This window comes from Trematomus bernacchii, unplaced genomic scaffold (assembly GCF_902827165.1).
Source record: "Trematomus bernacchii unplaced genomic scaffold, fTreBer1.1, whole genome shotgun sequence".
Classification (NCBI taxonomy): Eukaryota; Metazoa; Chordata; class Actinopteri; order Perciformes; family Nototheniidae; genus Trematomus; species Trematomus bernacchii.
The window spans coordinates 1,700,894-1,714,451 of NW_022987581.1; the positions used below are offsets into that span (position 1 = coordinate 1,700,894).

A 13,558-nucleotide genomic window follows, 5' to 3' on the forward strand; every position below is an offset into this window, starting at 1 on the left:
GAAATTAAGAAGCAGTTTCTTACGGCGCTCTATGCATGTCGTTGCAGTAAATTAAAGGATGTTTCATGTTGTCGTTGCTGTGGACCTTCTTAATCTACCTTCTTTGGGGGCCCACTTCTGGTCCAAGCACTTGCCTGCCTTGCCTGCCTTGCCTGTCGGCAAACGGCGCCCCTGTATACACACACATGAACTAGTGGGAGAAATGGCACTGTTTGTCTGTAGCCAATACCTTGAACCTCGGCAAAAAAGGCATTAGAAGCATTAGAAAGTCAAGGTAAACTTGCGGTTAACTTGCGGTCTGCAATGCGTGTCACGCTCGCGCACACAAGTAAATATATATGCACGTTCATTCTCACAATGCGTCAGACACAAGACGCGCGTACACAATGATGTACATTAATTTATCAGAATCAGAATTAAAAAAAAAAAAAAAATTTAATTAATTTTTTTATAATGGGACACAGGGTTCGGTCCGGATTGATTTGCAGTTCGGTCCGGATCCGGACCTTGGTCCGGAGTTTGAGAAGCCCTGCGCTACACTATTCTGTCAATGTCTCAAGGCTACTGATCTACAGTAAAAACCTTCATGCATGTCTGTACAAAATGTCATAGCAATCAATCCATAAGGACCACTTTAAATAAATGTAGTGGAGTAAAGAGAACATTATTTTCCTCTGAAAAGCATCTAACAAGTAACATGTAATGTAAAAATGTACTGGAGTAGCTGTATGAGTAGTAAAAAATGTACATACTCAAGTAAATTAATGTCAAAATAGTACCTAAATAAAGTACTCGAATAAATGTTCTTTGTGAAACTCCACACACTAAGTATTTCTGCTTTTATGAACAAAAACATACCCTATACGTAAAGACTGAAATCACCACTCTGAGGGTCTCCATCATAATGTCAGATAATTGCCATGGTATTTTAATTCCCTGCCTTTCTCAGTATCCATGGGAATATGAATAAACAGAGGAAAAACAACAGTTCCTGGCAGTGTTGGGTGTTATGCCTCCACTTTACCACCTCCCTTGTAAAGTCTATTCTCTGTGCAGCTGCTGATCTGCTGCAGGTTTTATTCAGCGTTGTGGTGGAAGTTGACCACAAGGCCAGTGACATTTTGGCAGCACTATAGGGTCCAGAGTGTTTACGGGAACATGGAGGTGGCACCGTGCCATGCTGCCAAATGTTAGTCGAAAAACATGTTACCCAACCAGGGAGAGTTGTGAAGACAGATGTGTTATAATTCTTTTTCTCAGGAATAAAATCAGATTTTTGCCCGACACATGCAAGGAATTTGCTTAGGTGTATGATGGAGCGTACATAAACACAATAAGAGGAATTGATGTGTGAATAGAGTGGTGAAGGGAGGATGTATTTCTATTGTTTAATCGGAAGTCAGCATTTCGCTGGTTCCCTCAACAAAAATCAAATGGGATTTTCCCATTTGATTTTGGATTACTGCAGAAAGTACCCTCTGTGGTGAACAAACGTTTGTTAAACTTACACATTTTGTTCAGCAGGATAATCACAAATGTTCAGCTGCTGCTTATTTGTAGTTCATTTCATTCTCTGTGTGAATTAAATTTGTTCTGTTTTTATGTGAAAAGCCCTTTGTACCCGGGCTTTTATTAATTAAGGCGGATACAGCTCTTCAGGCGGTTTGATAAGTTTAAACACTTTAATGAAAGGCAATTATATTTATGGAGCACATTTCAACATCAGGCAATTTAAAGTGCTTTACAATACAAAATAAAGAACATTGAAACCGTGAAGGCATAGTGCAACAGAAACACTTTAGACAATGACATAAAAAAAAATGTAAAAGCCAAGAGAGTAAAATAAAAACAATCCAAGCGACAGGTATAAAATACAAGAAAGTCACAGAGCAGGGAAATATTAGAACAAGATTAGATATTCAGATATCAAGTTTAAGATTTGGGGAAAATGTGAGTCCCACGTCTGAGTCACATCTTCATTAGTCACCTGTCTGTGAGTCTGTTTAGATTTAGAGTCAAGAACAAAAACTGCTTCTGCTTTTATTCCTCTGTGCTTGTTGTTGTGTGTGTGTGTGTGTGTGTGTGTGTGTGTGTGTGTGTGTGTGTGTGTGTTTGGCAGCAGACTGGGTTCAAACAGAGCCGGGATCACCTGGAGCAGATCCAAAGCACACTGAGTTCTACCTGCTCTGTTTCCGGGGTGAGTTTGGGAAAGGCAAGGCCTGAGGGTGGAAGCACACAGTGTACCGTAAGTTGAAGCAACACGTGTGTGTGTGTGTGCGTGCGTGCGTGCGTGCGTGCGTGCGTGTGTGAGTGTGAGCACGTATCTCTCTAAGGGCGGAGTATTTTGACCACAATGTGAACATCTGCAGGAAGGGAGGCGGTGAGAAATATTCTGTGTTTTTATCCTCTCCCACGTCTCTGGTGCTGAAAAATGAATTTATAAAAACAGTGGTAGAAGCATGAGCACATTCCTCCTCTAGAGTAAAACCACTATAAGCCACTGTGTAACATTACAAGTAGAGGGAATGCATTAAAGAACTACCTACTAACTAATTTAGCATTTGTCATTGTGGTAGCAGAAGTCATTGTACGTTAAAAACCATCTGTGATCAACACATTAACATCAATAACCATAATCCAGTAGTTTTATATGTATGATTCTGATATGGGACATTACGCATAACAAGTACTTTGAGTGCAGGCATTTTCTTTATTTAGTATTGCTGCTTTTCCTTAAGGTCACCTACTATGCAAAATCCACTTCTTCATGTCTCTTCTACATCAACATGTGTCCCCTCTTCTTCATGTCTCTTCTACATCAACATGTGTCCCCTCTTCTTCATGTCTCTTCTACATCACCATGTGTCCCCTCTTCTTCATGTCTCTTCTACATCAACATGTGTCCCCTCTTCTCCATGTCTCTTCTACATCAACATGTGTCCCCTCTTCTCCATGTCTCTTCTACATCAACATGTGTCCCCTCTTCTTCATGTCTCTTCTACATCAACATGTGTCCCCTCTTCTTCATGTCTCTTCTTCATCAACATGTGTCCCCTCTTCTTCATGTCTCTTCTACATCAACATGTGTCCCCTCTGTGTAAAGAGACTCTGAAAGTTTCAGGAAAAAAGATTCTCTCTCTTTTTGTCCTGATCCATTTTTATAAAAACCTGTCTGAAAATGAGCTGATCAGATTTTGGCCACTTTATGATGTCACAATGTTGTTTTGGCTTGTGTGACCATTATCCAATCAGCAACCAAGGTAACCCCCCCCCCCCCCCCTTATCACCTGAATCTCCTCTTAGAGCACCATTGTGTTATTTTTTAAAACCAATAATCTCTCAGAGGGGCGTGGCCAGCAGCAGCTCATTAGCATTTAAAGCGACAGACACAGAATCAGCACTTTTGAAACAGGGCTGAAACAGAGGGGATTATGGGTAATGCTGCAATGATCTGTTTGGTGTTTCAGACAAATACTTCAGAGACATGTTTTGTATATATCTGAGAACTATAATATATTGTTGAAAAGAGTATAATAGGTGACCTTTAAGTTAAATATCTGTGTTTCTTCCACTACTACACACAGGGAAATCCCCCTAATTTCTCCCCCCTATAGATTTCTCCTAACAAAGCCGTCTTTTCACAATAAAGTGCTTATGCTCTCCTCACCTCCTCCTCTCAAACCGTCCCATTGTGCGTCCCCTCCTCCTCCTCACACACTCTGCTTCTGTCCTCCTCTTACAGCAGCAGATTTCTCCAGAAAGCCTTTTGGTTTTCTCCGTGACTCAGGGGTCATGCAGAGGTCAAAGCCCCGAGCCCCCTCCTCCCCTTCAGAGTCTCTGACCTTCATCCCTCCCCCAAACTCCCACTCAGCAGAAACAGAGTCTCGGTGGGTTTGTTTTGTAAAGTCCTGACAGAGCTGACTCCTTCATCCGGACATAATGGGGTCTCTCATGGCTGCTGCTCTGTGACTGTGGTCACTGTGGGGCTATAAATAGAGAGATCCATCATGGTTTACATCATCTTCATCAGCGGCGTCCTCGTCAACATCACATGATGCTGTTTTCATCCACTGCATTAAGGTGTTGACATCTTCCTGGGACCTTCTCGTATTTTTAAGGATTATTTTTGGGCCAGTTTACCCTTTATTAGGGGGAAATAGAGGTGCGTAAATTGAACAGATTTGAAACTGCATCCACTTGGATCAATGCCTTTAATATACTTTAAAGGGGACCTATATATATCATTTAAATATAGCATGATAGGTCCACTTTAACGTTATTAATCTTTACCCAAGACATCTTTTGCACGTCTGTCTTGAGCAAGCGATCCCTCCTCTATCGTGCTGTGCCATTTCAGATTTCCTTAGTAAAAGGCCATCTGTACAATGTGAACAATGTTACATTTGACCAGGTAGCGTTGTCTAAAATCACACATGGCTTCTGTGGGGAGGTGTGTGGCGCAGTGGGTTGTGCGTTGTTGTTGTTCTGATCAGGGGGTCACAGGTTCAAACCCCACTGCAGTCAGCATGTCGTTGTGTCCTTGGGCAAGACACTTCACCCCAAATTGCTCCTGTGGTGATTGTCTACAGCACATTGTCTCAAACTCAAGGCCCGGGGGCCAAATCAGGCCCTTGGTGGATTTCATTTCGGCCCGCAGGATAATTTGTAATTACTATTAGATCTGGCCCGCCGGTATATTGCACGCACACCTTCACTCAATCCTGAGGGTCTCCTCAGCTCAGAGCCTGACCCCAAACATTGATGAACTTGCACCCAAGATGAGATGCCAAGTATCTGGCTTGAGCTAGCACCACAGAGCAGCACACTGAGTTTACATGGATGTTTCCTTCTGCACTTTCTTTCTTGAGACAGCAGGGCATGTTTGGTTTGTTCTTTGAGGGAAATAGTTTTGTTGAAGCTGTTGTCGGCCTGTGGAGAAATGTAATCATAAGAAATGACTCTGCAGATAGAGCCATAAGAAATGAATGCAACTGATTATTTAATGTTTAATGTTGTTTTTATAGGCAATAATTTAAGCTTTGTTCATTCCAGGTTTAATATGTGCAATAAGTTCATTTCAATAAGTTCTGCAATAAACATTGAACCAGTCCGGCCCTCGACTAGTACCCATTTTTTTATTTTGGCCCACTGTGTATTTGAGTTTGACACCCCTGCTCCACAGTATTGAGTATGTAAGTCGCTTTGGATAGAAGCGTCTAACAAGTAACATGTAATGTAATGTAATGTGCTCTCACTGGAAGTAGCCGCTGTTAGCTAGCTAGCAATGATCGATCACTGTAGCAAATCACCACAGAGTGCTCAGTTAACACAATAAAATTAATTGTGGCTACTTTCCCCCACCACAGTATAGTAGTATGTTACTTAAACTGTGACAAAAACACACACGTATAACTTTACTATTTATATAGTGCTGTCACACCTCAACAATGGAAATATGATCAGTAGAAATGGCCATGACATGGGACCTTTAAGACATAACGAGGTGCAATAAAATACTGCAAGTGATCAACTGGTGTGAGTAAATTGCAGGAATAAAACTAGGTAAATGTAAAAATGAAAGTAGAAATAACATGCTGTAATAATATATAAACCTGTGGACTGTAAACAGATGTAAGTAAAGACACTTTTTTTGACATTTGGCCTGCGGGATAAAACTGTCCCTGAGTTTCATACTGCTGATGTTAATCCATTAACACTCGGGCGGCTGATGCTACCGACAGCTTCATTTAACCTTTATGTGCCGTCAGTTTAAAGGATAAAGTTCACGAGCTTCATAATCAGAGATGCTCCATTGACTCGAGGCCTGTCAGTCATCAGCGTGAATAATGCTATATGACAGGTTTCACATCAGAGCGTCTTTGAGGTCTTTCATTCTGCCTTAAAGAGATAAACCAGATTATTTAAAATGTGTTGATATGAGGAATTAGTCCATAGTCAGAGGTGGGAAGTAACTAAGTGCATTTACTGAAGTACTGTACTTGGGTACAATTCTGAGATACTTGTACTCTACTTGAGTATTTTCATTTCATGCTACTGTGTACTTCTACTCCACTACAGTTCAGAGGTACATGGTGTACTTTTACTCCACTACATGTATTTAATACCTTTAGTTACTTCACAGATGTGGATGAATGGTGTGAAATGTAATCAAGTGTTAAATCAAACTTTAGTTCCACCTGGAGTAAATTCACAAGCTACCCTGCAGTATACAAAGTCATTCAAACTAGCTGCACCTTTACCAGCTTTGATAACACTTTCATGATCAATCATTATAAAACATATCATATATATTATTCTGAAATGGACCAATCTGCACAATGACTACTTTTACTGTCGCTACTCTCACTATATTTTGATGATAATACTTTTCTACTTTCACTTGAGGAACATTTTGAATGCAGGACTTTTACTGAAACAGAGTATTCCTACACTCTGGTACTTCTACTTTTACTCAAGAACAAGATCTGAGTACTTCTACTTTTACTCAAGAACAAGATATGAGTACTTCTACTTTTACTCAAGTACAAGATCTGAGTACTTCTACTTTTACTCAAGTACAAGATCTGAGTACTTCTACTTTTACTCAAGTACAAGATCTGAGTACTTCTACTTTTACTCAAGTACATGATCTGAGTACTTCTACTTTTACTCAAGTACAAGACCTGAGTACTTGTACTTTTACTCAAGTACAAGACCTGAGTACTTCTACTTTTACTCAAGTACAATAATTTTTATTTATTATTGATCATTTAATAATGGTATTCAACATTTTATTTTTAAAGACTTAACCTGCTTTACAGTGGATATATTATATTCAAATGCAATAACTAAACGCTACCAGTCCCTCGCTTTTAATATAGCAAACATGTCAAACTGAAAATGAAAATGAAATCTGTCCGTCCGCTTATGAAGGCCCGTCTTTATTAGGAACAGATGGGCTTTCACTGAAGGCTAAGTTAGGTATTCACATGTAGGTCAAAATGAAAAGGCAATATACTGTATACTCTACCATTTTCATTTTAATTTTTACTCAAATAACACATACTTAGGTGGATAAATATAAGGCTAGTTTGGTGTTGCATTTTCAGTTTCAAGTTTACATCTTAATAAAGTCCCCTGTGGGCTTCCATCCATACATCAGTTTAAATAGTTCAATTCATGTAATAGATAACAGTTTAAATAGCTAAATGTAATTAATAATGGTACAGACATCCACCTTTTGCCATCCAAGTAGCATTAACTATTTCATAATATGACAATTATGGTTAAAATATCTACTTTTGTACATTCAATACCCAGCTTATCCATTTTAGGAGTAACCAGAGGTGGAAGAAATACTCAGATTTAAGCAAAGTAGAAATACTCATTTGGAAAAGTACTCTGTTAAAAGTAAAAGTCCTGCATTATAGCACAATATTGGCTTCCAAAATGTAATGGAGAAGAAGTATTAAGTAGCATAACAACCTCAAAATTGTACTTAAGAACTTGAGTGAATGTACTGTTACACTCCAGCACTGTTAGTAACCTCTGATCTTTGACGAGTTTATATATTTGATCAGTCAGTTGTATCGTATGTAATCTAATCCGGCCTTGTCTCCAGTCTCCATCGGTAAATAACACACTTGTTATTCATGTGTTTCCTGATCATCCTTCAGGTGCAGCCGGAGGATAGATCACTCGCTGAAGCAAAGCATCCTACCGGACTTGTTTTGTTTGTGTGTGTGTGTGTGTGTGTGTGTGTGTGTGTGTGTGTGTGTGTGTGTGTGTGTGTGTGTGGGCGTTGGAAGAATTACAAACAGGAGACAAAGGTTCACTTCTCCAGAGCTGAAACAGGTGCACAGCTGAGAAGGAATCACATTTTCTTTCTCTGTGCTGTCAGAAAATAAACTGTAATTATTATACCTGTAGAGAAAATGAAGGGTAAACGTATGATGTATTTTTGTAGGCCAACCTAGAAGTTACATTACATTGCATTTAGCTGACGCTTTTATCCAAAGCGACTTACAATAAGTGCATTCGACCAAGAAGATACAAACTAGAAGAAAACAGAATCATATAAGTACATCAGGTTTCATAGAGCCAAAACATTTCAAGTGCTACTCAACTGGCTTTAGATAAGCCAGTCCTTTGTTAGTATATAAGTGCTTTGATAGTAATTCTATCGCTCGAAGTGGAGTCGAAAGAGATGGGTTTTTAGTCTGCGCCGGAAGATGTGTAAGCTTTCTGCTGTCCTGATGTCAATGGGGAGCTCATTCCACCATTTTGGAGCCAGGATAGCAAACCCACGTGTTTTTGCTGATGGGAACTTGGGTCCCCCTCGCAGTGCGGGTGCAGCGAGCCGTTTGGCTGATGCAGAGTGGAGTGCACGTGCTGGGGTGTATGGTTTAACCATGTCCTGGATGTAGGAAGGGCCAGATCCATTCACTGCATGGTACGCTAGTACCAGTGTCTTGAAGTGGATTCTAGCAGTTACTGGAAGCCAGTGAAGGGAGCGGAGGAGCGGTGTGGTGTGGGAGAATGTAGGAAGGTTGAAGACCAGACGAGCCGCTGCATTCTGGATGAGCTGCAGAGGTCGGATGGCACATGCAGGTAGACCAGCCAGGAGGGAGTTGCAGTAGTCTAGACGTGAGATGACGAGAGCCTGGACCAGAAGCTGCGTCGCTTCCTGGGTCAGGAGGGGACGTATCCTCCTGATGTTGTAAAGCGTGTATCTGCAGCAGCGGGTTGTGGCAGCGATGTTTGCAGTGAAGGACAGGTTGTTATCTAGGGTCACACCCAGATTCCTTGCAGTCTGAGTCGGGGAAACAACAGAGGTGCCGATGTTGATTGTTAGGTCAAGAGCATATCTCTGGTTCCCTCCACACAAAGCCAATGGGTTTTTACCATTGGATTTTGGAATATTGCACAAAATAATCTCTGTGTCAAACAAGCTTACTTCAGGCTAACAACAAGGCAAGGCACGTTTATTTATATAGCACCTTTCAACACAAGGCAATTCAAAGTGCTTTACAAACAACACATTCAGAAAACCATTGACTTCCGAACAAGAAGTGCTGAAATTTTAACTCATTTCTGTTTTTTAGGACTCATTCCTGCACCTCTCTATATACATTCTTTATAGATCTAAAGGGTAATCTCCTGAGCAGGAATCTTCCTGTTGGAGATTATTAACTGAGTTTGTGTTGGACGGTTTCCTCTATTTCCTCATTCACGATCAAAGCAGAGCTCCTTCAGCAGCACCTCACAAACCTGTCAGGAAACTGTGTGTGTGTGTGTGTGTGTGTGTGTGTGTGTGTGTGTGTTTGTGTGTGTTCTGCTTCAGTGATATGTGTCACTCAAGTCTGTTTTGGGGCATTACAAAACAATGAGGCATCCAGTCAAGGTAATGTAGAACAATAAAACATTAACATTAATAGCATATTCAATTTCTTTTTGCAACACAGGAAAATAATCGTATTTTGTTGTTAACATTGCTAGTAAAAAATATAAAAACATAATTTCATATTTAAAAAATGTAGTAGACACTGCAAATGTTCCATTGTTTATATCAATCTTTTTATTGATTTTATTTTATTTAATCTTTTATTGGAACCTAACTTTAACTTCATATTTTTTTATAAATATTTGTATTTTATTGAATAATTACTTAATTAAAAGTAAAAGATGTCTAAACTCAATCCCCCCCCCCCCCCCTGCAGAGACAGAAAGCCCCTCTCTCCCATTCAGTAGTTTATTACTCTCATGGTTTGAACAGGAGTTGGACTGCTCCTGGAAAGGGGCCCAGGGGGGCGTGGCTTCCCGGTTCTCCCGGAGAGGAACTGTGACGTCACCGTGCCCTTATAAGGCATGAGGACTTCCTCCGGAGGAAGGGTCATAATAATGAGACCGGAGTTTGATTGTGAAGGCTATAATTCATATCTAATGGGGCTAATATCAGTTGGTAGAGGGGCTGATGTGTACTTTATGTAATACTAGTTAAGTTAGATCCAACTCAAACATATAATAGCCTCGTTTTTGTTATGATGTAACATGGATGAATGAATAAATGTTTGATGCAAAATGATATTGACATCTCGTCGCTTATCAAGTGTTATCCAACCTATAAAGACTTGCAAATCTACTATGAATGTTGCTCTTCAATTTATGTATTTAAATGTATTATACAGGATTCAATCATAGCATAAATAAGTCCAATTATCAAGAAAAATGTGAAAATAAATCTTATTTTTAATTTATTTTAATTGTACATTTATGCTATCTATATTTTCGGTTTATTTTTATTTCCATTTTTATGTCAAGATATTTGGTGTTGCATGGGACTTAATATTTTTATTGAAAACTACGCTGTGTAAAGTCAAATACAGCCTTTACATTCACATGGCTTTACCTTTAAACACTTACAGTTATGAATAAAGTGTTTACTCCACAGAAAGTGCAAGTTTTCTCCTCCTTTCTTCACATGGCAGCAGGGTTTCTGCTCCCATGCCTACAGGCTTGTTTACAGTCGCCTCTTCCCGGCATCAGCGTCACTATAGTGGGCGTGGCCAACGGAGCCTCCGGACCAATCACAGCGCAGCTCAGCCCTAGCAGCAGACGCGTGTGTGTGGCTATATAAATAGGCACGAATTGAACCCTCTGAACACACCTCAACAAGCACCAAGAGCTGCACAACTAACAGGAGATACTTTCCCTCCCAGGAGCAGCACTGAGACTTTACCACACAAGTTTACTGGACTTTTTGGAGGGTTTTTTTAATCCTATTTCGCTTGTGGGACACTGTTAAAAGGAGTGGATGCCCGCTTTCTCTGCTGACATTTGTTGCAGAGTGTGATTACGCAGCTGGTAAGCTCACGTTTCCTTTAATGTCTACAAAGATGGAACAGCCTTTCTATCATGACGACTCGTATCTGTCTGCTTACGGCCAGTCAGACGCGGCAATGCATGACTACAAGCTGTTAAAGCAGAATATGAACTTGACAGAGCCCTATCGCAGCCTGAAGTCCCACCTGAGGGCGGAGATAGACCCGTACCAAGGAAGGGGACACCACCACCACGACGGGGGGTCCCTGAAGCTCGCATCCCCGGAGCTGGAGAGGCTCATCATCCAGAACAGTAACGGGGTGATCACAACCCCGACCCCGGGTCAGTACTTCTACAACAGAGGCATCACGGATGAGCAGGAGGGCTTCGCGGATGGATTTGTGAAAGCTTTGGATGAGCTGCACAAAATGAACCAAATGCCTCCTCCAAATGTGTCCATCGGAGCCGGGGGAGTCACTACATGCTCCCCGGCGGCCTCTAGTATTTTTGGGTCCACTTTACAGCCGGAGCCTCCTATCTACACCACCCTGAATGCATACTGCCCGAACACAAGCCTCTCCACATCCGCGCCAAGCTACCCAACAGCCACCATCAGCTACCTGCCTCCCCACCAGCAGAGCCAGGCTTTCCAGCAGCACCAGTCCCTCCATCACCCGCAGAGGCTGGTGGCTCTGAAAGAGGAGCCTCAGATTGTTCCAGATTTCCTCAGCAGCGACGGATCGCCTCCAATGTCCCCCATCAATTTGGAGACGCAGGAGCGCATCAAGGCGGAGCGCAAGAAGCTGCGTAACCGACTGGCTGCAACCAAGTGTCGGCGGCGAAAGCTGGAGCGCATCTCCCGGCTGGAGGATAAGGTGAAGGGGCTGAAGAACGACAACCATGGGCTCTCCAACACGGCCTCGGTGCTCCGGGACCAGGTGGCCCATCTCAAACAAAAAGTCCTGACGCACGTGAGCAGTGGCTGCCAGCTGATGCTCACAAGCAAATTGGAGGCGTTTTAAAAACACAACATAAGACTTTGAGGCGTTTCAAAACACACAAAAAAGACTTTACTCCTGGCGCATGTGAGATGTTGCCAACTGATGCTCTCAAGCACATTGGAGGCGTTTTAAAACACATAAAAGACTTAAAAATGACTGAGAAGTGATAACACTGGAGATGCCCAGCACTGGCATCATCACAGGCTCTTTATGGTGAAAAAAGACTGATTTGAAATGGTACTTCCGGATGCTGGACATCGCTGAAAGCACCTTTCAGCATCCAGACTGAGCTCTGCGGGTTTACTAATGGTAGAAAAATGGGAATCGTTATTGTATTTTTTATTTGTAGCCTACCTTTTTATTGTCATGCTGCAATGCTGCGTTTATTCATTGTGTAAATTATTTGTGTTTGTCCGGTTGATCCAGACAAACTGATGATGTCCAATGTTTACACTGTCCTTTTTTTATTTGTGATGTGTATTTAAGTAAAGTGTCTCAAAAATGAACCGGAAGTTGTGGAGTGTTTTGATTTTTATATCATTTTAAGAGAGTATAAACATGCAACACATAACCAGGATAAACACGGTTTTCCCCTCTCGTTTCTAAAGAGATGGAAGAAGTACTTTTGCTATATTTAAAGTAGAAATACTCAATTCCAAGTATAAGTCTGGCATTCAAAATTAGGCTAAGTCAAAGTCCAAAAGTATTAGAATAGAAAACAGCAAATATATTATATTTTTATATTTACATGTTATTATTACATTGAAGTACTTTATATGCAACTAGGTAGCTTGTAGATGTACTGCAGATATAATTTAATGTATACGATTTTCATTATAGGCCTATCATAAGTAATGTGAATTTACAACTAAAGTACAATATTTACCTTTTAGACGTAGTGAAATAAACGTATAAATTAGCAGAACATATAAATACTCACATATAGTACAAGTATCTAACATTTGTATTTATTTACAATACATTAGTAAATGTACTTAGTTACTTTCCACCACTGTGTATTGTTAACAGTTGCCATGGCTCCCAGTGAGGAACGCACGTTCTGGGTTTTTTACGCACAGAACGTAATACGTATACGCATTTCCTGGTTACGCACAGGCATGTCCAAATAAGGGCATGTTGGTAAAAACACACGTCGTCACATCACGTGGGAGAATTTCCGGGAACCCCCGCCCAGGTAATGCAAAGTAGTTTCATCTCTGCTGGTGGATCGATAAGGTTTGGCGGAATTTCCTCTTATTATGCAACTTTTTACAACCTGTCACACAGGAATGGAGCAAAGTGCAGCAGTGTTATCAGGATGGAACATAATTTAAAGTTTTAAAGCACAATGAAGTAGATAAAAACAATAACGTGAGCGGTTCAAACTCTTATCATGAATCACATGTGATATAAGGGTCATGCAGGTCAGTGTCAAATGTAATAAAGTACATTTGACTGAAAGCCTCCTTACAAGTTTGAAGTACTTGTATTTTACTTGAGTATTAACTTGTAATGCTAACTCGTAGGTTACTTTCATTGTATTTTTACTCCACTACATGTATGTTTTACAGCTTTACTTACTTAACATTTTCAGATTATTAGCTAATACCAATTATAATTAAAGCAACCTAAAGTAGATAAAACAATAACATGATGGTTTAAAACTCTTGTCATGATTCACATCTGATATAAGGGTAATTCAGGGCAGAGTTGAAATGTATTAGTACATTTACTCA

General features: G+C 40.7%; 1 protein-coding gene across 1 annotated transcript; it reads left to right on the forward strand.

The window, feature by feature from the left end:
* Window positions 1-10,656: 10,656 nt before the first annotated feature.
* Window positions 10,657-12,328, forward strand: junbb (JunB proto-oncogene, AP-1 transcription factor subunit b). Its single transcript, XM_034127159.1, has one exon. It carries the CDS (start codon window positions 10,884-10,886, stop codon window positions 11,841-11,843), a length of 960 nt encoding a protein of 319 aa, XP_033983050.1. The 5' UTR covers window positions 10,657-10,883; the 3' UTR covers window positions 11,844-12,328.
* The last annotated feature ends 1,230 nt before the right edge of the window (window positions 12,329-13,558 follow it).

Excerpts from the sequence above, each read along its gene's own strand:
- junbb (XM_034127159.1), top strand. The coding sequence starts at position 10,884 with ATGTCTACAAAGATGGAACAGCCTTTCTATCATGACGACTCGTATCTG.